The sequence below is a fragment of the Phaethon aethereus genome, assembly GCF_964289735.1.
Source record: "Phaethon aethereus genome assembly, chromosome: 2".
In the NCBI taxonomy this organism is placed as follows: Eukaryota; Metazoa; Chordata; class Aves; order Phaethontiformes; family Phaethontidae; genus Phaethon; species Phaethon aethereus.
The window spans coordinates 115,113,580-115,141,323 of NC_138582.1; the positions used below are offsets into that span (position 1 = coordinate 115,113,580).

General features: G+C 41.3%; 1 protein-coding gene across 1 annotated transcript in view; it reads right to left on the reverse strand.

The window, feature by feature from the left end:
* Positions 1-21,186, reverse strand: part of CDK13 (cyclin dependent kinase 13) — a gene marked incomplete at its 5' end in the record, with an annotated part of 47,428 nt that extends 26,242 nt beyond the window's left edge. Inside the window, 5 exons of the mRNA XM_081996968.1 lie at positions 3,137-3,307; positions 4,982-5,121; positions 5,397-5,564; positions 9,212-9,817; positions 19,967-21,186. Of these exons, the coding sequence (XP_081853094.1) occupies positions 3,137-3,307; positions 4,982-5,121; positions 5,397-5,564; positions 9,212-9,817; positions 19,967-21,186 (2,305 nt within the window). The remainder of the gene's footprint in view (positions 1-3,136; positions 3,308-4,981; positions 5,122-5,396; positions 5,565-9,211; positions 9,818-19,966) is intronic.
* Between the last annotated feature and the right edge of the window lie 6,558 nt (positions 21,187-27,744).

The following is a 27,744-nucleotide window of genomic DNA, read 5'->3' on the forward strand; positions in this document are numbered from 1 at the left end:
GGAAAAGTGAGGGAAAGCTTAGCTGCCAGCAGACTTGGTCGTAAGCACCAACAGTGTCAGGCTGCTTCTACTACTGACACCCACAATTGCTCCTGCACTAGCTCACTAGAAGAAAATGTTTTCAACAAAAATAAGTAGAGTTCTGAGATTTTAGGAAAAAACTTAATGGAAGCTATAGTTCATCAGTGCTATCAAGTCAAATGCGGCTTCACGTCCTGAGAGAAGCAGAGGAGGTTTTAAAAAAAAGTCTGCTGAACATACTGTTAAGTCAGCTGTTATGCAGATATACACACAAGACAGAATACAAACTATGAGTCGTGTGTTCCCATCCCCAAGCTTGTGTGTTCACCTCTCTCCTTCAATGACAGGCAGGGGAGAAAAGCCTATATGAGAAACATACAAAATGGATACTTCTTCTGGTCACACCCAATATACATGTTTTATCTAGCAGGATCCTGCCTCAGAATCAAGATGTTACCTTGACAATTAGTTATCAGTAATGCCGTTCTCCAACTTTATCATCAAGCATGTCTCACATAATGAAGTCTCCAAAAGCAAAAACTTCAGATGTTCAGCATAGCAGATCCATGTATCACCCACTCAGCTGCATATGTGCCCAACTTATACAAAGAATTGTGCTGTCTGATGTGCTGTATTCCCATTGATGGAAATACCCCTATAACATATGTACAACAGTGCTCCAATGTGTTACATCTCTTTTTCTAATTGTTGGTCTAGAAAGAATAAAAACAATCCTATCTATTAAAACTGTTCCTATTGTTAAACTTACACCCTAAGCTGGCCAGGATAAAACACAGATATACTTTTCTTCCACTTTCTTCAAAAGTAAAACACTGTTAAAAATATTGAGACAAGTCAGATACTCAAAAGTCTGCAAGACATAGGATTATGTCATTTAAAAACATGTAACACAGCTCAAAGTATCAGGACAAAGTCATACAAGCCAAGCCATTGCTGGTTTGCAGGCCAATGGTACTATCTTAAAAGGCATCCTTAAAACAAGCACTGTACAAAGTATGCCAAATATTTATGCAACTGTCAGAAAACTAAATTTGCTGCATTTTAAACTACTGAGATCCAACAAAATAAACCTTAGGTGAGTTAAGTAGGTGACTAATAGGTCAGGATATGACAGGTGTCCTTAGACATAAAATTAACTTTACTCATATTAACTAGAGGAACATACATTGGCAGAAATGTTCCCATTCCCTGCTTTTACAAATGGGTTATCACCAGAGTTTCCCAAGAGCTGTATTTCAAATCTAACATAAACATATAACATACGTTAAGCATGTTCATCAGAGGGCAAATCACTTCGCTTCTACTGTAAGCTCTGCCCAAGTAAGACATCACTACCTCTTTTATAATGGTTCCTTCTTAAACCAAGCAGTCTACTTTTCTGTTTGCAATGGTTTACCATGAAAATGACCAAACTTCCTCCTATTTGTATTCGCTCCCTGCGTAGACTACAATTTGGCCACAATGTCTCAGCTACAAATCCCCATCTAACAATGAACTACTCATTAGAAAAATACAGAATGCAGTGCCTGAAAAAACAGCTTCTATCTTTTCACAGACAAATCATAATAGCACAGTCTCATTATCATGCTAATGCTTTCAGGAGGCTCTCAGAAACTAATTTTAATCCAGCATCTCCAGAGAAGCCCCTTCCCTGGCAATTTTCTGAAAATGTCATTGTTTTAATAAACTGTTAAGTAAGAATGAAAAATTAAATTGAAACCAGTATCAAAAGCACAAATACAGACTTGGACCAAAAAAAACCCATTTGAAATTAATGAGACACAGTTCCAAGTTAATCAAAAAAAGGTACAATTCAATCCTAGACATGGCACCAAACAGAAAGCAAAAAAATTAATGAGTCATTAAGTATTAAGTCAAGGCTCAGTGTGGTCTCATTAGCCAAGTGGGTTAGACCTAATTAAAACTCAGTACAAAATTCACATGAAAAGCCTAAACTGGCTGTTGCAGACTGTCAGGGTTCAGAGTAGGTACTGACCACTGAACCTCCACATATCTAGAGAAACTCTTTTGCTAGATGCTTCCTACTTTTAAACACAGTAAAAAAGCCATGCTGTATACCCTTCAAGGTATTATACTTTCTAAAGATGCTAGGAAAAAAACGCAAACTAATTCCTGCTTAATTTTGACAGCTATCTTCTGACTCATGACAATGTCACCTGGTGTTTCTGCTGGCTGTGCAGCACATACAGTGTTTTCGACCCGCACTGGTGCTGCACACACTGTAGAGAAACGCGGTGAGGGAAAGCAGGAAAGACACACAGGTACCACATTCCAACCACCCTCCTCAGCCAAAGCATGTATCAAATTGCCCACAGGACACTAAAATACCCCAAAATGATAGGTTTCTAAGACTAGGATCTAAAAGGAAATGGCCTCCAAAGACAAAATAACCACTCCAATATCAAAAGTACCAAGCAACAACACTGCATGATTTCCACTCAGTTTGCTTGATTCTCTAGGCTGAAGGAGGTTGCAGTAACTCAAACAAGCCGAGCTTAACAATGAAGGAAGCAAAACAGTAAAAGTCTGCATGCCTTCTATTTGGGGAAAAACACAAACCTTTCTTTCCTTTTTTTTCATTTATCCTTCTTCTAGCCTTCAAGACACACATGCCCAATTATGAAAAAAATAACTGAAGCATGATTCAAACAATACCAAGGACTACAATGAAAAACGTCTCTTCAGCATTGAGCCTACAACACTCTAAACGATATGATAAAATACTACAAGGAAAATAAAAGGCTAAAAAAAGCTTACAATTAAGAGCTCCCTATTGTTGCTGGCCTCCCTAATCCATGAGTGTCAAGGAGTCTAACAGCTGTTCCACTACAGCAAAACTGGACTCAATAATTTTTTGTCCCACAAAATATTTGCAAAAATGTTTCTATGAGGAGAAGGCACAGCTGAGTTAAATAAAGGACTTCTATTAGTAATTAAATCAAAATTAAAACCACTTGTCAAGCATCATGGTTTGCAAACATTTTTTAATGAAGCTTAACTTCAAGTCCAGTGTAGCAGACTACCATATTAAGAACAGGACCAGAAAGAGCTACCCCTGTGTTAGTGTACATACCTTTGTCCTTCTTGAAGTCCAAAGCATCTTCCTTATCTGTCACTATTTCCTTCATGTTGATAATGCTTTGGTGATTAAGCTGTCGAAGAATCTTAATTTCCCGAATAGCTGTAATTGGAAACCCTTCCTTTTCATTATCCAGACGTACTTTCTTTAGTGCCACCATTTCCCCTAAGAGAAAATTTAAATAAAAAAACCATCTTAGATTAGCAACCAAACTATGGGATTTAATATTGAGTTTGCTCATTTGTTTTTAAAACCCTTCCCATTTGTTACTATTTCTGAAATGATTAAATAGTTAACTTTTTGATGCTTGCACAGAACACTATGCTGAAAGGAAACAGAATTAATGATTGTTGGGAAAAAAAAAATCACATGGAGAAGTAAAACTGTAAATGAGTATTTTCAGCTACCCACTGTAAGTCCTGTGGTCTTCTTCCCGCATACCTCACTCACCTGTGTCCTGATAGTCCACACCAGGTCTATCAATAAACCCCCATTTTAGAGACAGAGGCCTATGTCTGCTCTGGATTTCTTACTACCACATCACATCAGGTCAGAACGCATAGTACGTAGCCAGAAACAACACATAGCTCAGAATACGAGGCAGACAACTAAAGAGTCCTCAAACTCATCAGTATACTTTCTACAAACAGAAGTGTTACTGCTGTGTTTACAGTGAGAAGACATTTTCCTTATTATTTTACTGCAGGCTGGGCTGGATGAAGCTAGATTCTGCAAGCATGACCTACTCATGACGGAGGATATCTAAAGACTGTATGCTAGCTCAAACATTTTGTTCTTGGAAGCTTATTGCTGTGTCTGGGAGGTTTACTGACAGCACAGAGATCTTTGTTAGCTCTAAAAAGGACTTATCCTACACCAGTGCATATCGTACAAATACAACAGATCACATTCCAGTATGAAACAACGTCCACTTGCTTTGAAAGCCCATTGCACAGCTTATTATAAGGGAACTCAAAGGCCATAATGCCACTTTTCTCACAGAATTTGAATCCAAAGCTAATGGAAAGTTTGCCGTAACTGTGTGGACCCATTCAATACAGAGAGCAACAACTTCTACTGGAGGTTGACAAATGACTGCCAAACACAAATAATCCGAAGCTTGCCAAAGAGGCAATATGGTTACAATAGGATTAAAAAGTTAAATGTGCAAAGAACCAAATTGCAGGAGAGCAGGAAGAAGCTCCTAACAATGATTTGCAATGGTTCTCAAAGTAGGAGGTGAAAAGTAAGATTTGTGACACTTCAATTTAAGAACTAAAGTTTGCAGAGACAAGCACAGCTGAAGAATGGAGAAAGGATTTATAATTACATTACTCATTCTACTGGAGAAGAAGGGACTAAGGCTGGTATGTGATCCTATGTGATTCAGTTACTGCTGAAATAGAAAATTATCCAGCGTTCAAAGCACGGACAAATAAGCCAGAAGGGCAAGCAGTCACAGAAAGAACAACTAATTGAACATAAAATGATCAAGTAACATACAGCACATATGATGAATCAATTTCAATGCATTATCTATTTAGAAGTAGTGACAGCATTCTGAAGTATCACTGTGCTGACTGCTTGCTTAAGAAATAGTTTAACATGAAATTTAAAAATTATGTCACTGTTGTAAAGTCAGTTATACTGCAAGAATACCAAATATGCAACGCTTCAGGGCTGTGCTGCACAGAAGCAAGCTCTCTTTCTGCTATCAGCTACTGAATATCAGAGACATTAGAGGGCAGAATACCACAAATTTTACTCAATATGAAACCAAAACCAAAATATCCTGTTCACTTTAGAATTGTAAGATTACGTTTACTTTTTTGAACTTACCTGTGTCTTTATCTCTGGCTTTGTAAACTTGTCCGTAAGTGCCTTCACCAATAATACCAATGATATCAAATTTATCCACACAGCGCTTGCCCCAGTCTATTTCTTTTTCTTTTGTTTCACCATGTCGTGGTCCACATATTCTAGAAAACAACAAGCATTTCTAAGAATAGAGCTAATATATCTAAGGATTGTCTTAACCTTGAAAAAAACCTCAACATTGAATATTTGAGAGACATTATTAGATAACCGGCTTACTTCCAGCAAGTGGCAATAAACCATGCAGTTTGATTCAAGCCTCATTAATATTAAAAAAGTCATTAAAAAGCAGAAACATTTAAAAAATAATATATTTTAAAGAAACCCTTATCACTTCTGCTCACTTAACAGGCTTTAAAAAAAAGTCTAATAAACATACTTTGGTCTTCTCTTGCTGTGTAACTGAACTGCTGGTTTCTTTTCTTCAGGACTTTTGGATAAGTCAGCTCCTCCAGGCAACTCTGGTGGAAGCGGCAGGTCTGCAAGCAGATGGCGAAGTTTCTTCTCTGCTTCTTTAACCGACTTCACTGAAAGATTCTCTCGAAAACTATTAAAAGAGACACAATTTTGCTAATAAACTGAACATAGTAGAATGATATTAACATAAAGGAAAACATATTGGAATTATTTTTTAAAGTACATTCTAGGCTGTCCACACATTAACATTTGAAATCTCTGCTCTTAGAATTAGCAGATTTGATTTATGCTTTACAAATGGCTCACAAACAGGTCTCTGGAAGATGCACAGCTATCCACCAAAATTCTACAGAAACTATGAAATCAGATCTTTCTGATGAAAGCTGAGGTTAGATGACACAGCAAGCCTTACCGGGCTGCTTCTCCCACACAAGGTTCTTCTCAAGCTTATAGTCTAGACTGTTAAGAATTTTTAGAGCTCTGGTGCTGCCAGACATCAGAACTGTAGTGGTAAAATCTGTACTCTGACTGACTTCTCATATGTGAAAGGAGATTACCCTAATCCAAGGCACTATAATGTTGCTCTCCAGAGATAACAAGCTCCGTGATTACAACAACACTGCAGGGCATTACAAGGCAGTCCACATCACCTCATTTACAGGTTCCAATCTCATACATTTGCTGAAACACTCCAGATTCAACACACTTCTAGTGATCAGCATGCAAACCAAGTGGAAGAAAAAAAAAAATCAGATTAAAAAAATTACTACATGTTTTTCTGACATGGGTTACTGGTATCTGACTGTTTTTTAATCATCAACCGTAACTCTAGGTAACAGATATGAATAGTCAATCTCTGTCTTGAGAAAAAATCCTCCAAATACATGTGCAGCAATGTATTCCTTTAACAATTACTGTACACAGTAATTCTAGGGCTTCCCATTCTAATGGGGAAATTCTGAAAACATCATACTTGCCGCAGGATTTTTTTTTTTAAACACATGTTTACGTTTTACCAGAACTTCCTTTAGTTTAGCTAGATTTTGTAGCTACTGCATATTCAGCAATTTTAAAGCCACGACCATCTCTAAACTTCATATAATTATGTCACTGTTTTTCCCCCACAGGACTCTCATATAGTATTCTCTCTTTAAGTTTCAAACTTTGTCATTGCATCAAGAAAACTTTCTGTCATGCTTTGTGGCGACATTTTCCAAGATAGTTGCATTTGCCAAATAGCACTATTCTACCATCAGCATCCTTCTCCAGGAACCTTTTCTAGAGGTTTTTCTGAAATTTCTTATCTATTTAGTTTCACAGATAAAGCAGGAACTTCTGTAAATGGAAAGATCTTGCCATCTTCCATCACGGAGAATGCATATTTTCTTTCTTACATTAATTACAACTAGCAATCTTTGTATAATTAAATAAAGCATTCCAGCGTTTTGCATATGTTTATGCTTCCCCATGAAAACAGAACACTTGAATGTCTTCTACCATGTCTCAAGTTGCCACTGCCTGAATTTGAAGAGGCACCTCAAGGAAGCATATACTGCCCTCATCACAAATACAATGGTTAGCATGCTATAAAGAATAAACCACCTTTGGACAGCATGTATAATTATCGTGGTAAAGAAAAGACGCTTAATTTAGAAGTTCATATATCTGTATTTCTCTGACAATTTTGCCCCCAAACTTTAAATATTAGTGAAAGTACAGTATATGAGAGATTCCGATTTTAAAAGTGACACATGAAAACAAGAGGCAGCCAAGAGCAGCCTTTTGTTCAGGTCTGTTAAATTACATGCCATTGATGACCAGAACAGTTCTCCCTTTCAGCTAACCTACACAGGGGTTTTGCAAAACCGCTGTTCCTTTAGGTAGTTTATTTGTGGATTTATCAGATTCTTACTGAACTTCACAACTGACAGGGCATTAGGAAGCAGCCAGTTCTGCATAGCATCAAGCTTTCTTTGTTGGCACAGTTTTCCCCCAGTTAACTCTGAGCACAAGGTAAACACCTTTGCCCTCCTTTCCCCCTAAAAAAGTCATTTTTCTTTGTTGACTTAAGCTTTATCATGACTTGTAATCACAACTATTCTGATCTGAAGTTTTTAACATCCTACAGGCAAAATTAAGCAAAGCATAATTGACATTCTATTACTTGTCATTAATCTAATGCAGGTGTTTGCAAGCATTACTTTTTTTTTTTTTGAAAGGATGAGCCCAGTGCCAATAGAAATGTTTAATTGCAGCTTAACTCTTCTGTGCAGTTTAGCTACACTTAAAACAGGTATTACATTAAAAAATACTAATAACGAGAAGCAATTAGCCAACTTCAAGATGAAATATCATTTTATATTATAGAAGGTAACACTGCAAAGCCAGTCATATATTTACTTAAACTAGTTAGCCTAGTTTTTAGTTAAAACAATAAATCTTGCTCTCAAGTAACAGTGTCAGAAATCCCATTTACCTAGAGAGGATGGCTTTGTCATAAATTGAAGTGCAACCATATATTCACCACACAGATGTGATTCTGAACAACTGGAATGACATTTGCTATAGTACTGAAGGGCAAGAAACAAGATTTCTCTTTCACTACTAAAAAAATTATCTGTCTAATACCTTGTTAGGTTGTATTTATTTGCCAAGGCCTCCTGTGCATACTAATGTTTAACATAGCATTAAATCACTAGCAAACACAAGAGAAACATTTACACCTCTGGTTATAACTACTATTAAATATCAAAGAAACACTATACACATCTCAAAGAACAAGAGGAGACAGGCTAGTTTCACAGATATTGAATATGTAGTACTTCATAAGATTTTGATTTTTTACAGTTTGATTTTTTTTTTACAAAAATATATCACAGTAATGAGTTATTACTCAATACTAAGAAATTTTGGTTTACTTTTTGTGAGAAGTTGATTTCTCTTATACATGTGAAAGGCATGTAACACCATGAGTAAAAACAAAAGTAACTTTTCTAAACTTCATCACCAAACTCAAAAGAAAAATAGTAAATTACAGCTCAACAGCATAATTTTCCAATACAAATCACAGCACATATTCTTTGTTAGGACTACGAAGACACTTAATGTAGTCTAAACTCAGATGACACTTGGAATACAGACATTAATTTCTTCACTACAGACCAATTTTTACACTGCTAAAGTTAACACAAATGATAAGCCATGAACCTCACTTCCATTACACTTACTCAAAATAATACTGATCTTTGAGATAAATCATACTGAAACAAGGCACGGCTATAAAAATATTTGCCTTCCAAAGGGAAGAGAGTCTTTACCTCAAACCCCAGCTAATTACAGAATATCCACATATTGCTATTTTCACAGAAGTATATACACGTTCATACTGAACTTGCAATCTTGAACCCTTGAATGCATCCTTGCATTAGTCCCAAAGGTAATATGTACCAGCAACTTTAAATCATCTCTTCAGCGTACTTTTTATTGAAAGATTCCTCCTAGACTAAATCCTTCTCTTTTCAAGAATGAGTTAAATTATTTTTATTCTAATACCAAATTCCTTCAGTTTACTAATAAACACCATGTTTAACTGAAGAGCAGGAACAAACTACCTAATGCATCAGGCTGACACAGCAAATACGATTATTATTACTATTATTATTTCCTTTGGAAAACAAATATAACAGAAAAAAAACCAAACCACCCAGACAATAACAACTATAATAATAATAAAAAGGAACAGACAACCCCAAAAAGCAAATCTACGTCACAACTCACCTATCAGTTTCTTTATCTTCAGGCAGCGTAGGAGGCAAAGGCAAGGGTGGCAGTGTGGAGGTTGGTAGTGCAACAATTCTGTCCTTCTCCTTGGTTACTACACTTGGTGTACTTGGTTTGCTTTTCTCTTTTACAGCAACCGGTGGCTGTTTTACAACAGTTAATTTATTCTCTTTTACTGTTGTAGGTTTCTGTTTAGTAATTTTATCTGCAATTAAATTATTTTCCCCTTTTGTTTCAGTAATTGAGACCTTTGCTTTCACCTTGTCATTTTTCAAATTTGCGCTGCTTGTAGGAGAAGGTGTATGCTCAGTTTTTATTTTCTTCAGGTCCTTTACATTGTTCACTTGAGGTGCACTTACAGCAGTGTCAGTGTTTCCCTTAGTAGGTGTTGAAGTATTGGAAGCTTTTGCACTGGCTTTGGCTGCCTCAGCAGCTCTTGCTTTTTTGTTTTTGTTCAGCTCAGCAGCCAGGCTACTCTTTAGAGTCAATGTACTAGGAGAAATACTTGAATGACGACTTCTGGATCTAGACAATCTGTGTCTGCTACGAGACCTTGAGTGCCTTGAAGAATATGGACTTCTGCTTCGAGATTTTGCTGATCTCCTGTTTCATAAAAGTAAAGATTTACTTAATTTAAATTTACTTAAGTTAAAATTTAGTCTAGCTGCTTTCTCAGGGTATCTGCTTTTTTGACAAACTACTTTTTTTAAACCAATCATTATCACCATGCTTACAAAATAAACAAAAGTCTATGAGATACGAAAGATTGTGCATTAAAAAAAAAATCCACAGAGTTAATAAATCAAGATTCTACACCTGAACAGGCTGTTAGAAAATGTTAAAGCTTCCTTAGGTGTAGTTTCTCCCATTAAAGAACTGCAAAATACAAGTATACCTGTAGGATTATTATATTGCTTTTTCCTCACTATTTATGAGAGATTCTCCTTTAAAGAAAATATGATCCTATGCGACTTGTGCAAACACCTTTAGTATATGCAGTATTTGAGAAAAATTCAGCTGGCTACATAACCACAATTCAGCAAAATGTTACAACATGACAAGAAAAATCTAAACACAAAACTGAAGCAGTAATTGTAGCAAGTTCCTAAGTTTCACTTTCACAATTGTCAATAAAATTAGTTGGAAAAAAAACCCCAACTACTGAAGGCTAAAGGATGCAATGTATCCAAGCAATGTAACCTTAGCTTTCCTTTTCTGACATGTAACTGTATACTTTTCCCCCCCAAAACCAAAAGTACTCAATACTTCTTATAGCTACTGATAAGCAAATATAATCCTAGTAGGATTATATTCATAGGCCTATGCTATGCCTACATCAGAATAAAGAGACTAACAGAAAGCAAAACAAACAAACAAAAAAACCACCTAAGCCATCTACAAAATTATAGCAGGAAAACAACCTAGAATGAGGGCAGGGGTGGAAGAGGGAATCTTAACAGATAGAAAAACAAACTTTTACTGTGCAAAAATACCATTTAATATTAATTATTTTTCATTCACTTTTTCAAAGGGATATCCTAATTTGCCTAGCAGTTTTGATTCAGCTCTTCATTAAAAAACAAAACGAAAAAAATGTAATTGAGGTGAAGGGCATGAGAATGAAATAAATTAAATTAAATGCGGGAGTTTTAATCCATTTTACCATACTAAGAATAGCAAGGGTATTCATGAGATTTACAAGTATTGTCTTGATTAAAGTTTGGTGGAAATCTGTTTTTCTTAGTATATCACTTGAAGGGGAAGAAACAGTATAATTAGGATTAAAACAAGGTATTCATCAGCTGGACAAAGAAAAAAAATATCAAGCAATAGCAAAGTTCTGGAGATACAAGAAGTCAGAGTTCAGAAGATAGCACCAGTGTAGGGAGACTGCCAAAACTTTACCGAAAAAAAAAAAAGCCACCTACAATCATTATGGTCAGGACTATCCATCCCTACTTCAAATTTAATTCTGGTTACAATTAAATTAATTCAGTTTTAATTATCAACACAAGAATTTACATTTCAGTGCTCCAACTAAGCAAACATTTAATATAGTACAATGATGTTTCTATTTTTTGTGCAATATTGATTAATTTCCAAATTTATACTGTTTTCCTGCATTACAAAATGTCTTCGTTCTAAAGCAAAATAAAAATTCATTAAGGTAAGTCAGGATTATGTAGGAGTGACTAAAAACAACGTATCGGTGCACACACTGTACACTATAGCACAAGCTTCAAAATTCTATAGGTAAAACTGAAATTGATCCGACTGGCTAGAGAGCCTTGAAAACTGGGGGGGGGGTGGGGGGGGGGGTGGGGGAGTGTGTGTGTGGGGGGGTGTGGGGGTGTGGGGGTGTGTGTGTCAAACCCCATATGAGGATGAGTCTGGGAAACTAACACAGTTCAATTCTATGCCAGGAAGCAGGTTTTACAGAATTTTCTGGCACAGCAGGATAACAAAGACATAATAATGACAACAATAATAATAGACAATTTAATTTAAAAAAAGCTGCACAATTCTGTTCTCTGAATTTTCAAATAAAAATCTAAGGTTTTGGTTCATTTCAGTAGAGATATTCATGTCCATTAAAAATCAATTAAAACATAATATTGGTCAGAAAACTTCCCATGAAAACTTGCTTCTGCTCCATTATGAAACATGTTGCTGAAGTTATTTTTCCTCATTATTACTCTGGAAATCCAAATAATAAATCCCATAGAAAATCTTCAGAAGCTTAGACAAACTGGAGTGAAAGTAAGTACAAAGTTCCATATTACAGATTTATGATGGGTTAGTAGGAAGAAAAAGGAAGGCTGAGACTATCCAGAAAATACATACACTTCAAGTTCTAGGCCAGAGCTCTCCTCTCACTGTTATCTCACTTTCTGAAAGGAATTATTATCTCAAGCAGAGGTATACAGATCCACACTGGCTGTAGAATCAGTATAATTATATTTCTCCAGCATCAAGCACAACCTAATAGACCCCATTAGTCCTAAACTGACTTCTATAAATACGTATCATTTGTGAAGATGTTGCTGACCTGTCTTGGAAAACATGTGCTTGCCTGTCTTGTTCTTCGACCAGCTATTTTAAACTGACACTCCAGTTACCTGTAGAACACAGCTTCCATCCCAAGGACCTCACTGCAACCTGCCTTACCTGTATTTTTTTCAAAAAACTTAAAACATGCCCTAAAGGTCTCAAAATCAGTTACATTTCTTTCATGAGTACAATTTCTGGTTGTTTTTTTGGGGGGGGAGGGAGGGGTGTGTGTGTGTTTTTTTTTTTAAAAGGTGCCTAATATAAAGTAATCTAGGAGAGAAAAAGAAATGTGGATGTAATTCCACACGCACTAGAAAAAAGCAGTAACAGCTTAAAACACTACAGTTGCCGAGACACCATGCCTGATCATAAGCCTGTTTCCATTCCACTTTGGTTCAAAATAGAACAGGTTCATTTAAATCACTACTAAGGATGAAATGAGAAAATCTGTTCAAATTAGTGACTGCAAATGCTCACCTGATCAGTTACCATAACTTACTGGGAAAGAGGCAGTTTTGAAAAGGTGGGGGCAAAAATAACGTAAATCTCCTTCAAAAATAAACATGTAAGGAAGCCAAGCATTGTCAATGATTCAATTTATTTTACCAACATTAGTCAAGAACCTAGGATGTGAACATGGATTTATGCAAGCTCAGCCAAAACCCACCATTCTCCACCCCAGACTGCACATCCCAAATGACAACAGGATAACGTTCTCATGTAGGAATTGCATCCATGTGGGAGACAGCAAATACACATGCACACAAATATTTAAGTTCCAGTTCCAGTATATACTACAGCCCTTAACAGCAGATCAAAATGATAGTAGCCTAGAAGTAAGTATAATCTCTTGCACTGGATTAATTTTTCTAAAAGTTTTTCATTATTTAAGTTTATGTCAGCAAAAAAAAAAAAATCAATGTTGCATTACATAGTTCATGTATGTGCTAATAATAAACTAGAACTTCCTTTGGCATCCCAAAGACCTTTGCAAGAATCCTTTGATGTATCTTGTCCACTGGGCTAGACCCAAGAGTTACAGAAAAAACACCAACACTCTCAACTAAACAGACAAATGCTGAATCTTAAGTAAAAGGGTGCTTTGTCAAAGTGCTAGTTTTTCAAGTTACAATGATAAAATCCAGTGTTTTAATACACTTAATGATCTTTTCAAGTACTCATCTACCACTTTCTTTCATCAGCGTTAGTTCAAAAGTCCCAAAAGAGCCTTCCAGGCTAGACAAAACTTATGTACAAGTTTCCATCTATAAAAATGGCATAAAACCAAAACTATGGACATTTACAAGCTTTCCCTCAGAAGCAGACACAGAACTCCGAGAGTGGAGAAATATTGCCTTATACATAATAAAAACAGCCAATTCACTCTGTTCACTCATTTGACATGAAAAATTAAGTTGCAGCAGCACAGAAATGCATTAACAGGACACTAACATCTTACTGGAACCCTGAAAAAACATCAGATGAGACATCTGAAGTATACAGTACTCTCTACATCTTCCAACAGATCTCTATTAAATGTGTGTGTGTGTGCATGCATACACACATATATAAAATGCCTTATCTGACATTCATTTGCCACGAACTATTTAAACTTTAATGATGAGTTTGTTTTTAACACAGTAAACAGGAACAAATAAACAATGGCTACCACTGCACAGAACAACTGCATTGCAAATGGCAAACAAGTCCAACAAAAAAATCCAAACTTTTTTTTCCTACACCTGGAGAGATCAAAAGATGTACTAAACCTAAGGGCCACATCCAAACCTCCCAAACCAAAAGCATCATCTGGTAAACACACATGGGGAGAGACTATTAAGAAGCCTGTTTCAGGTAAGTTTCTTCCGATGCTTCTTCCTATTTGCACCTAGAAGTTCTACCTCATTTACAAGCGCCTTTGCCATGCTTAGCCATTAACAGTCTTCAACGAGCATCCTGAATTCACTTCACACAGCTATATATCCCTACAGAGAGGGTAACTGCCAGACTTCATTTCATTCATAAAATCACTTCTGAACCTTATACAGATTCCAGTATGGTTTTATATATGGAGGGGGGAAAAAAGGAAAGATTAAAAAAAGTGATTTGCCTAAAAACCATAAGTATCAGTAGGACTAGTCTGCATTAGAACTAAGAAGTTCTTTACATAGAGCTGCATTTTTTTCTTCCCCAGAGACAGCAACAAAGGAGACTAGGAGCACAACTAGATTAGCTGCAAAGGGAAACTGAAGTAATTACATAATGTTATGTGTAGCTATAAAATAAAACCAGAAAAAATTGTTCAAGACATTATCTACAAAACACGTATGAGAAGAGGCAGATTTAGTGAAACAGAGAGGAAGAAATCACTAGTAAGGGAATCACCTCAAAACCAAAACTGAGCACTGCTTTCCTCCATTTTTCATAACAACAAAAAGAATGCCTCACCCCCCGCCCAAGAAATAATAATTTTTAAAAAATGTTGGTTTAGGCATCTCAGTTTTTTCTTTTTAATAGTTTTTGCCTACCACCATAGATTTCATAAAACATAAAACAAACCAGTATTGCGTTTTTTCTCTGCTTAATTAATGCAATGTACTTACTGTGTAAAAACCTACTGAAGATACCAAAGCATTATTAGTTACAAGTTTCAAAACTGTTACAATGTTCCTCTTTCTCAAAAGGCAACATTCTATTGCACTTCAGTGGTTGACTTACCAATTACCAAACAGTAGATTTATTAATGAATTTATCAAAAAACCCTCCAGATGTAATATGATTTACATTCACAAGCATAGAATCAAAGAATTCCAAACAGTAACTTAAAACTGAAAGTGCTACATTTTACTATCTCAATATTTGAAAGCACAAAGGGAAGAAAAATAAGTGTTACACATGTCAGATTTCCAGGAAACAGGTCACACTCAGCTTACACGTTTTTTCTTGCCATGGTACTTTTCTAGCTGCTTCTTTCTTTCCCATTACAATCCTCCCTTTATTTTAATACAAAAAAAGCACTGCATTTTATTGACAAATCAGAACAGTCATGTGTTATCTTCTCATGTTTGTAAACTTAAAAACCTCTTTTCTTCTTAATCTCTTTAAGAGCAAGCTAAATCCAACATGCTAGTAGCCAGCTACCCATGTTACCTAAGCGCAAACATTATACTCTGAATGTATCAGGGTCCACAGAGTTGAACAAGGGAACTGACTTTGTCAGTAACTTTTTGACAAGACATAACACAAAGGGATTCATGAGAATAAGAGTGAAAAAACAAGAAACTGAACAGACCGAGGGAGGTTAAAACACCTGCGGGAGGTTAAAACACCCGCTGTAGCCCAGCTCTTTCATTAACTACCAGTGAATGCCATACTACTGACTAAGCACTGCCACCTTCCCCGGCATGGTAAGGTCATAGTGATTTGAAAAGTGAGACCTAAATTTAATCAATTGGCTTCACTGCAGATCTTCCAAGACATTTACAATCACTCAGTAACATAAACCACCCTAACAAAACATTCTAGTTCATAGTATAGCTTTTTCATGTTACACTAGCAGGCAAACGTATAATTCATTTCTTTAAGCTGTAACAGTAAGAGTGCTCTCTCACTTGATATCTTATTAATTAATTTATTTTCTCCAGCCCTCAGTTCAAGGTTATATTCTAGGCAGCTCTGCAACCAACCACCTACTCAGCTGCTTTGTGCCTGACGACTATGTAACTTCCCTTACTCATTCAAACTATAAATCTTAAAAGGGTCTCCAATATATACAGCATTGGAATACTGAAAAATTCTGAACATGAATTTTATTTGTTTCTCAAATCTGCTGTATAACCCTGTGTTCTCAGATGAGAACTCTGCCAGCAAAAAAATCAACCAGCAAGAAGTCAATTAAAATGTTGTGTTCTAAACACAGTTCATTTTTTCAAATTAAGTCCCCTTTCCCAATAAGGAAAGAAACAGCGCAAGAAGGAAAAGGCACATCTCCCCTACTCCTTTAAGTCCAGAAGTAGCAGAATTACTGGATTCAAAGTTATTTTTACATCAGTGTATGAAACCACTTCTTCTCCATGAAGTAGGCATTTACTAGCCAAATATGTATTTTACCATTTTCCCTATGCTTGTTTTAGTTTTGCACATAAATGATCTATATTTTGCAGTGCCTCACTACTACAGAGTAGCTACAGCTAGAGAAGGAGATGGCTCTGTAGTACCAATAAGAAAAGAAATCTTGTATTTTTCCTACAAGCAACATCCATGCACACAGTAGTACTATGCTAGTAGTGCCCCACCCACTTACTTTTATCTAGGCAGATGGGTAGGTGTATCCAAATTTGGAAAAATATGATTACTCATCTATATAGCTAACTGAATTAAATGTGTGATCACATAGCATATGACCTGACTGAAGTTATGAAAAATAGTTCTTCTCTTCCTCCAATTTCACCCTAAACTAGTTTCCACAGAGAGGCTGTGTCTGCTTATTTTGTCAACCATGGGTTTTTCTTCTCTGTGTCCCGTGCCCCCCTTTTTTCTTGTGATTTTTTTAAAAAAATCCAGTCAGCTTATCAGTAGAGGAAAAAAAAAACCCTCATACTTCTGGTATTATGGAAGAATTTCCATTTTGCATGTGCTGCTTTAGAACAGCTGTGTTACTATCCACAAGAAAATACAAATCCACCAACAGCAAGTAAAGAAGCTTTGTCCAACAAGTGGAAACAGGTCAAAGAATCAGTTTGCCCAAAACACAGGCATTTACTGCTACTACAAAGGAAAAGGAAATTAGTCTCCTATTCAAAGAGAATTTTCCAAGCATGGAACACATATCTAGAGTCTTTGCTTCTCTTTAAAACACACATCCAGGCAACATCACCAAAGACAGTAGTCAGAGCCACTACTGCAATTCAAAACTCTTCACTCACAGCAACTGCACTGTTGCTGCAGCTTCAGAAAACCAGAGATTCGAATGACTGAAGCTGACTTAACACTTGTTTCTCTTCACCTGTTTACTGGAAGTTTCTCCCTAAGCAGCTCAGAGACCTAGATGAAAAAAATCAGTACTCTAGACACACAAGCTTTCCAAGCATGCTAGAACCACTTCATTCTCATTTTTTACATACCAAAATAACTAGATAATTTATATAACATTACAGGAGACACATATATGAGATAGAGAATGAAAAGAGCAAAAAGACTTGCAGCCTGGAACGCTCACTCACATACAAAGTTCTTACTGTCTTGACACCATTATAGCTGGATACAAGCCCAGAATTAAGTCTTTAAATCATCCAGATGAAGACGACAGGTGCTGTAAGAAGCTGTTGCCTTCATGAAACCGTAATATTCTATCAAGTCTAAGGCCACTACACCATTATCTAAACAGCACAGCAAAAAATTTTCAGCATTTTGGGCACAGTACCACAGAGTCAAACAAAAAAAAAAAGAAATTATGACAGAGTTTTGAATGACTAAAACAATCATATACATATCTTTCATCTTTATTTCCCCCCTGCAACACACATAATGCGTAATAGCTGTATGGGAGCAAAGAAACACTAGCTTGCATTTCTCCACACTAGGCAAACATTATGAACAACTGAGTTTATCTTCACACTTTTGGTGTGAAAATGACATTTTTACCATAAATACCGCATTAGGACAGACCGACCTTGATTTCTACATATAGCAACCTCTTCTTTTCACTCTGCCATTCCAATCCCTCTCCAGTAAACCTGACGATCTGCATTTGTTAAGAAAGTAATTTATCTGTATACAATTCAAGATGAAACGCACATTACAGTTTAACTGAAGTACAAAGCTAACCCCTGGAAACAGATCTGCAGCTCAAGGAAGATTTATACACTTACCACAGAGACAATACAAAGATCAGAAGACTTAAAACTCTCATGCTTCAAATGACAGGCCCACTACCAACAGAAAAAAAGAAACACAACACTCCTACAAAACGTTGTTCCATTAACCGTCCCCTATACAACATCTCCTGTACCTGCTACTACAGCCCTATCAACCAGTGCATAAGACAGGATCCTAAACTAACTGGACTCTCACTCTAATACAGCTATTCTTAAGTGCAAACCTAGCATACATAATTTTGCTCATCATTATTAGCTTTCTTATTCCAGGATATAGGCATCTACAGAAAATAATCTGATTCCTGGAGTTTTTAAGTCAAACTATGCATACAATATTCCCGCTATTCTATTATTCATATCATCTTGAAAGAGTATCCTTAACCACTTGTAACAGGCACTCACGGAACAACCACCACGACGACGTGCTGTTTTTCAGAGTACTCACAGTGTTTTCTGCTTAAAACACCCTACTGTTTACAAAATTATTCCATACCACTGTACCTTAAAACAATCACTGTTTTTTTCCAAAGGCATCTTTGTTCTATCCCTCTGAACAAAGTAGAACACAGTTTTGTTACTTCACTCTTTAAACAGCATTCGATGCACACCCAGGACAGCGGACCTAACCAACAACCAGTGAAACACAGGAATGGTTTCAGCATCCTGACTGGATACACAGTGGGACACCCCAAATGGTAACCAAGGCAAAGCGCTCATTAGAAACACCAAAAAACAGTTCTCAGACAACCCACCAGGTAATGCCTTGCAAACAAAATTCTTGTCAGTGGAATGGCAAATCACCTGATATGTTTAAAACTGAAGTACAGATGTGAATTTAAGCAAGCCTATAAGCAATGAGGCAAGTCAGATTCCAATATTGGAAATAAAAATCTTCAGTTATAAATACATACTAAGCAAATACTTTAAATTCCCAGTGGTTTTGCTGCAAGCTTAAGTATTTCGAAGAGCTTTAATTCTGCAACATTGTTTGTGTCCTATTAGAGAGATACAGCCTCTCCATATAAAATTCAAGAAGTCACAGCAATGCTGACCTTTACACATGGAGTTCCTACTAATTAACAGTAAAAAAATTATTTGCAAGAACGCATCAAATATATACACGTATAAAAGGTTACCAGGAAAAGAGCCTATCTACGTTTTCATAGGTTGTGTAAAGTACAAAAGACAATTTAACAAAACTTGATATTGGCTCCTTTTCCTAGCAAAACAGAAAGTCTAAGACCTTCTATAGATCTCTAAAAAGAAGAAGAAACACTTGTAAGACAGTTTGCCTGTCAGCTTGTTTGCTCTTTAGATTAGTGGGAATTAAACCGAGTACAAATATATTTAACATGCATCCTTTTATACGGGGGAACATAAAAATGTACCTGAGAACCTCTGTACTTTGTAAGCAAAGATTTTTAAAATCAAAATTGGTCCTTCAGAAAGCCTGTCTTCTGAGAAACACCTTCATTCAATCACTCTCATCTGAAAACGTTCTCATGCCCTTAAATATTTAAGAAGCCTTTTTCTAGCTAGGTTGTCTCCCACAGAGAGAAACTAGCTGTAGGAGTGCTACAGGCACCCGCATCTCCCTTTCCCCCCGAGACAGGACAGGAAGATCTTTGTATGTGTCCTGCTCCCCTTCCCCCCGCCCCAGCTTTCTGGCAGCAAGAGGGCAAAAGGGAGGGCTTTTGTTGCTAGATGCAAGACTCTCCGGCCTGCCCTCCAGCCCAGCCCCAGTCGTGACTCCCCTCCTCCACACGCCGAGCGCCGTCCCCATCCCTCCTTCCCTCCCTTCTCCTCCCCCTGGTCCCAGACTCACCGGATAACGGGGCTGTAGGGGCTCCGCGACCGGCGCCAACTGCTGTAGGGGCTGGGCGACACATCCCCGCCGCGCTCGTAGGAGCTGTGCCGGCTGTAGCTGGGGGAGCGGCGGCGGCTGTAGGGGCTGAGGGGCGAGCGGCCGCCGACGGGGCTGAGCGACTTGCGGCTCCGCTGGCTCTGCGAGGAGCGGTGCAGCGGGGGGCTGTCGTCCCGGCCGGGGCTGGGGGACGAGCGCTGCCGCCGGTAGGCCTTGGGCTCGGGCTTGTCGTCTCGGTAGGCCTTCGGCGGGTCCTTGTAAGCCGACGGCGGCTCCTTGGCCGCTTTAGTCCGGCTCCGGTGCGCTTTGCTCTCCCGCTCTTTCCTGCCGCTGCCGGGCGAGGCGAGGGAGCCCTTCCTGCGGCCGTCGCTGCCGCCGCTGCTGCTGCTCTTGAGTCCCTCCCGGTCCTGGCCCCCGGTGTGATTGTGGCGGCTGCGGGACTTGGAGGAGGACGAGGAGGCCTCGGCCCCCCCGCGGCCCGCCGCCGCCCCCTCCTGCTGCGCCTTCTCCTCCCCCCGCCGGCGGTGCTCCCGGTGCCGCTCCTTGGAGCGGCCGCTGCTGCCGCGGTGCTCCCGGCGGGACCGACCGCTCCGCTCCGCCTCGCCCCTCTGGCGCTGGGTCCCGCCGCCACCACCCGAGGAAGAAGCCGGGCTCCCCCCGCCGCTGCCCGCGCCGCCGCCGCCGGCCGCGCCGCCGCCCACCAGCCCTTCGGACTGGGAGCTCACGTCGTCGTACTCCTCCACCAGTGTGCTCAGCCCCCCGCTACCGCGCCGCTTCTCTGCCTCCTGGGTCCCGCCGCCGCCGCCGCCGCCCCCGCGGCCCCGCCGCCGCTTGTGCCGGGAGCCCGAGCGCCGCTTGCCCCGCGGCCGCTTCCGCTCCCCCCCGTCCCCGCAGCAGGAGGAGGCGCCGGTGGCCGCCAGGAAGAGCAGGGACTGCGGCGGCAGCGGCGGCTGCAGGAGCGGGGGTTGCAGGAGGGGCGGCTGCAGGAGCGGGAAGAGCAGCGGGTGAGGGGCCGGCGGCGGGGGGGGAGGCTGCGGCTGAGCCGCGAAGCGCTTCCGTCTCCGGTGATGCAGCCGCTTCTTGTCGGCCGCCGCCTCCACCGCCGAGCTGCTGCCGCCGCCGCTCCCCCAGCCCCGGCTTCCCCCGCTCCCGCCGGCCGCCGCGTCCGAGGTGCTCGGCATCGAGCTCACTCACAGCCGAGGACGAGGACGCGGCCTAGGGAATCCGCCGCCGCCGCCCTCAGGGCGCTGCCGGCGCCATGGAGACCCGGCGCCGCGCAGACACACGGGGACACCCGCCGGCCGGCACCGGGGCCTCGCTTGCTCCCTCGCTCCCCGGCCGGCTGCCGGGGCCCGGCCCACCTCGCAGCCCGCCCGGCAGCGCCACCTCACATGGGGCCGCGCCGCCACATAGAGGGTCGCGCCGCCCGCGTTCGGGCCGGGGTCGGGGGCGGGCGCTGGCCGGCGCGGCGGCGGCGGAGCGGCGGGAGCCTCCCGCGGGCCCAGCGCGGCCTCCCGCAACGCGGAAGTGTCTCCTGGCGGCGGCCTCCTCACTCCATCCCGGGCCGCGGCGGCCTTGTCCGGCGCCGGGCGGCGCTGCGCGGGAGTGCGAACGCCGGGCGCGAGCCGCGGGGCGGCCGCCTCCTCCCTCACCCGCTCCCCGGCCGGGCGGCGGGGTCAGGCCGTGCCGGGCCGCCTCCGGGCGGGGTGTCCGAGGCGGCGCGCGGCCCTGCGCTGGCCCCGAGCCCGCTTACCCTGCCCGGCGGGTCCCAGGTGCCCGGTCCCGAGTCGCCAGCGGCCGGGAGCGCTCGCGCGGCCTCCGCGCTATGCGCGGGTGACACACGCATACACACGCACCGGGGACACGGCCCGGCGGCGCTCGGCGCATGCGCGGGGCCGGCGGCGGAGGGGGGGGCCGCACCCCGCCAATCGCGCGCGGGGCTGCCACCCTCACCCGCATGCCCGGAGCCGAGAGAGCCTCCCTGCTCTCGCGAGGCCTCGCCCCTCCCCCTCCCCGGGCGACTCTCGCGAGATCACACTTCTCGCGGTAACTGCGCCGCGCTTGCCCCGCGGGCGCAGGGTGGGGGCGCTTCCGGGCGCGGGGGTCAAAGATCGCTTCCGGCGGGGGAGGCGTGGCGGCGGTGAGAGGAGCCGAGTCTCGGCACCGGGGTTGCCTGCTCTACCGGGGTTCTGCCTTTCTCTCCGCCCCGGCGCTCCCTGGAGGCTGGGGCTAGAGACGGCGGAGGCGCTCGGGTAGGGTGCCGCGTCAGGCCGTGGGCGGACGGGGGCCGTGGGGCGAGGCGTCCCGGGCAGCAGGCGGTATTTCTCTGCTTGAGGGACTGCGGATCTTCTGGCGCGCGTCCCCGGGGGTACGCGGCGGAGGGGCAGCCTCAGGCCTCGGCACCCCCGCCGCTCTTGCACAGCGGGGGACGCTGGCCGGGTTCTGCGCACGGTGTGCGGGCACGGCGGCCCAGCCGCTGATGGGTGCCACGAAGAGCTCCGTTTAAAATCTCGATAATGCTCAAGCCACGTGTACTGTATTTATTTATATTTATACAGATCCACTTAGGTTTTATACATATATTGATTACAATATATGCAACCCAAAAAATACTTTATTGTGGCCCCACACCTGCCCCATTCAATCATAGTAGGCATGAGCAGTGTAGCAGGAATTTCATTCTGCCTTACTGTATCAAGTGTGTTCATGTTCTCCCAGTGGCTTTTGATTAAAAAATGTTACAGCAGAATGTAAATAAGAAACTATAAGACAGTAGCAGAAAAACACACGTGCAGTCTTTCCACCTTCCCTCTGTTTGTAGTGTTACTGTACTAAGAGCTTTCCATGGTTGAAATCAACATTAAAAGCATGAAACCTATAAAGCTCCAAGAATTGTGACTCTTTAGAAAAATCTATGAGCAAAATACTGTGGCAGACAGAATATCAAGTTTGCAGTGGGATTTATTCGCTATGTGAGGAAGTGAGAACAACCGTGCTTTTAAACATTTTTACAAAACAGAGTATATAAGAGGTGTGTGTATATTTCTACAGTGAAAGATGGAACACAGGTCACCCAAGAAGACAAAATTGAGCAGAGGAGAGCTATTGAAATTTCCTTTAGAGTGAATTGCATTAGAAGAGAAAGATTTATTTCAGCTACAAGTGTGCAGAAAGGCTTCTGCCCCACCTGATAAGTAGCTCAGAACTCTCCACTAGCCAGCCAAAGCATAAATTCTGTCCAATTAGTAATTTTCATATGAAGGGTATAATTTAATAACAAAGTTTAATTCCATTTGGTAGCAAGTCTGTTTTCCTCTACCCAGGTGCAACACGAGCAAATATCAATCTCGTGCCTGCCCTGCCTTCCATGATAACGGGAAGGGTACGTCCCTCCGAGGCCTCGGATGAAATCTGGGGCCAGAGCAGAATAGCGGCAAGCAGAAATGCATGCCATCGTGAGATCTGCAGGTTGAGAAGTGATGGATGAAGACATTTCAAAGAAAGAGCCAAAGTTTTCACCTGCTGGCTTGTGTAAGCATAATGGGACCACTAAAATGTCATTTATAAATTTCTCCCTTAAGTGAAATTGGCTGAAAATATAGTATTTATAATAGTCTAATAAAGTAAGGCAACTTAGGAAATGCATTTTTAATTTTCAGTTGAGCCAGTTCATGTATAGGCAATCAGCTCACCAGAATTTGCAGCATGGTTGAAATGAGAGAACTATTGCACATTTAATTTTCAGGCCCCTCTCTCAAATGTTTGGAGTCTGAAAGGGAAGCAAAAAACCCACAAACTCACAGGTGAAGGACAAAATTATTTTTTCCCTTAGATAAAGGCAGTGGGTTAAATGCAAGGTTTAGTGATGCATGCAAGAAGATGTAAACAGGCTGCAAAGAAAGGCTTCCTTCCTGCTAACAGATTGCTTGGTCATTGCAACTGTTCATGATCGGCAGGGTTGCTAAAAAGGTAATAAAAAGTGAACATGTGTTGGAGTATGTTGTTTTCTCAGTGATTCAGTTAAGAGTGGCAATAAAAATAAAATACCAAGTTTGCTGAAGTTGCCTTGTGTCTGACTTTTTTGTAACACTTGTTCTCTGTTTGAAAAATCTGCTTCAGTAGGAGCTGCCCTAGCCACACAACAATGATTCTAGGCCACAGACACAGGACTGGGTTCGACTCCAAGAGATCCTCACTGTTAGAGCTCTCCCGACAGCAGTCCTCTCTTTTTCCAGAGGGGAAAGAAAAAGATGCCTTTATTCAGCCTGAGGAACTGTTTTGGGGCGTTGCAGGAATACAGGACTTGGGGGGGAAAGGTCATTGCAGTTCCTTTTGTATGAATATCTGTCCCAGCTTATGAGCAGGGTGGGTGAATGTTAAATCCTGTGCTAGCTGCTGACAAAGCATGTGATAAACCACTCTTGTTTTTTGCCACAGAAACCAGTGCACTGCTGACATGCAACCCTGCCGTTAAGTCTAAGCACATTTAAGTGCTGCTGCGTGGTATTGCTAAAGCAATGCAGACTGGGTACATCCTCACTCTGGTTGCTGTTAACAGCAAGAGGCATAAAACAGATTTAGGATTACCATCTCTATATCCTTTGTTTTACTTCAAAAGTCGGTAATGCAGAGAATCTCACATGAGCAGGTTTCCTCTCTGTGCTGCTTTGTTCCACCAAGCAACACCAGTAATTTCTTCACAAAATTAAGAATTAGCATAATTGCAAATGAGGTAAAACCAAACAGTACCCTACACATAGCATAGTAAAGAGTTTTTCGCTTTAGCAAGATCACAGGAGTTACACATTTTGTTCATTTACAGTATCCCTATGAAGTGGCCTGCTCACTCTAGGGGCAGTGATGCCCTTCACCCTTCCTGGTTTACCCAGTGTACTGACTACTTTTAGCTCCCAATCACCAAAGCAAATCCAGTGAATATATCATGAGCAACATTTAAACTGACTTCAGAAGTGAATACTGAACTAAAGGCTGATTTCTATATGGTGAAAGCTTATTTCTGGATGAGCAATGTTCTTCTCCAGTCTGACAGTGGAACCAGGAACAGGATAAAATTGGTTTCTCCGTCCAGTCAGTATTGGCTGAAACACTCAGGATGTTCCACAGTAATAAAGCGATTCCTTCCTGGAACAGCCCATAGACCAGGAGAGATGCTGGAGACTTAATCCAATCAATTCCTAACGTGAATCTTACTTTGTTTCCTCTTTCTAAACCCTGTGAAGCAGAGCGGTACGCTGGCCTCCCCCAGCCTCAGGGCAGGGCTATATGGTACTGTGCTCACCTTACGGTGGTTCTTCAAATCCTTGGCGTCAGCTATGAGAGCGGACAATGGCCGTGCAAGGTATTAAGGGTTCAGTCAGACCTATTATGTCTCCTGTAATAATGAATACATGCTAAATTTTTGTAATGTTTAATATTCCTCAGGAGACTTTTGCAAGGTAAATGATGGTTCACCTGTTATTTTGACTTGCTTTAGTCAACGTAGTCACTGGAGAAAAAAAATGCACAATGCAATCAAGGCATGATAGCTGGGCAAACTTGAAAGGGGGTTCCAGAAGGCAGTGTAGAAAAGCCTACAGCCAGGTGATTTTTCCTGGTTTTATTTTATGTAGGTCCTAATTATTAACTTGGGGGTGTAAGAACGCTTGCTCAACTAGCACCAGGGAGGAAATCACTCCTATTAAAAGGCATGCTTAACTCTGAACAGTAAAGCAATTTCATTGCTCCCTGAAAAATTAATATTGTTTTGCTGTCTTACACTGCTGAAACTGATTTCAATTTAGGGTATTTCAGGATTCCTTCCAAACTTCTTGACTTCTGATTTCAGACTCTAATGACGTCTCAAGTTCTTTCTTCCCTTTTTCTGCCCTCTCTACTTTTTGCTTTTTCACTATTTTATTGAATTTCATGACTGCAGCTGTCACACTGCTGCCTATATTTCTATTCCACTTCTTGAGCTGATTTTGTTTCATTATGTGTATCTGCCATATCATCTTAAGCGTCATCCTAAGTGATTTAAAAGCAGAGTTTGCTGTCTTTCCTTAGGGATTTAATAGTCTTCTGGCCACCTTGTTATATAATTGTTGTTAGCTAACTTACGTATATACTACTTATGTTTCTATGTAAAACATGACTTAAAAATAAACAAAACCAAAAAAACCCACCTCTTTTCCACTGTTGTATTTCAGCTTCTTGAATCCCTCCAATGGTTTCCTCTCTTTTTCTAAACCCAAGCAAAAGTATTCCTCCTGTCCAGGTCCTGTACATCATCCACTTCCCGCAAGGCTCCATTTACAAGTGTGTTACTTTACTCCACCCTTCATCTCTTTGCTCCAACTCCCATTTCTGACAAACACTGTCATCAAAGCATTCATTGCATATTTTACTAGTTAGGCACACACACACATGCACTTTCCTTCAGGTTTTCTCTTAAGATGCACGCTGCCTGGAGAACAACCATAGTAGGTTTTTTCTTCTTTAACGATGCCCCATAGGATTGTGAAGGAAAGAGCCTGATACGCTGGCCCACCTGCCGTTTCAAGAGGGAAGGTCACTGTTCAAGAAAGATTACTCTGACCTGGACGACGATGCATTTGTACTTTGTCAAACTGTGTTTATTTATGAACATGCTGTGCATCATGAAAATTCTGCGCCACTGAGGGGTCAGTAGCAGCGTACCTCATATCTTCCCCACTGTGCTAAGTGCTGTACTTCCCAGACTTTTTCTGTGGCTATTGTGGAGGAGCTTATCTTTCCGCAGTGGCCTGGAGGCTGTGCTCAGCTTTGCTGATATCCTTTGCTGCTCATTGCGTACGTGAATATTCAGTGGCTATGAAGAGGTTCTCCAGTGTGCATTGCGGCACACACAGAAGCACACTCAGCGAAACAAGTACACCATCAGGCTTCTGGCACATTAAAAAAACAAAAACAAACCGCAGAAAGCCAACAACCCTGCATCACAGAGGCAGTTGTAGAGACCGTGGATAATTACACAGGACAGATCTGGACAATTCAACATAGGCTGCAATTTCCAATTTACTGCCAAGCATTTGCTAGCATTTCTGGAGCAAGAATATATTATTTGGAAGAGTTGTGTGATTAGCTGTAGAGTGCTGGTGTTTTCGCATGCAGAGCCAGCCTCATGACTTGTCAGAGAAGCTTCTTAACTAGAAGCTAATCTGCTAATGACAACGAGTTTGATCTGCCTGGGAATTGGCTACACCAGGTTGTAGAAAGATTTGCTAGCAGCCATCATATCAATGTTGGCAGCTCTCAACTGTCAGGCAATGGCAGCTCAGGATTTGACAGTGAAAACGTATGGAAATCCATAGGTTCCTGATGTAACAAAGCAGAGCTGAAACAGATTCCTTTCAGAGAATGAAATCCTTCAGAAGCGTTGAAGACATTGATGGCATAGTGCCAATTGCTGGCTTCCCAAACAGCCAGAAAATTTACAATGCACAAGGCTTAGTGGGGAAGAATAAATACGAGGGAAAGGAGCACCAGATTAAGTTAGAAGATATGTTTTGGCAGTGGCACCTGCAGCGGTGTGGGAACCAGTGCTCTGAAGACGTCAGGTCTTGGCTGGTCCACAAGAAGCTGAAACCTTATGCCATAGGAATGGTGTTTGCAGGTATCTCTTACCTTGCAAGGTATTATCATATAGTCAGCACATAAAAACAGTGGAGAAAACACACTTGGAAAGGTGGAGCCAAAATACC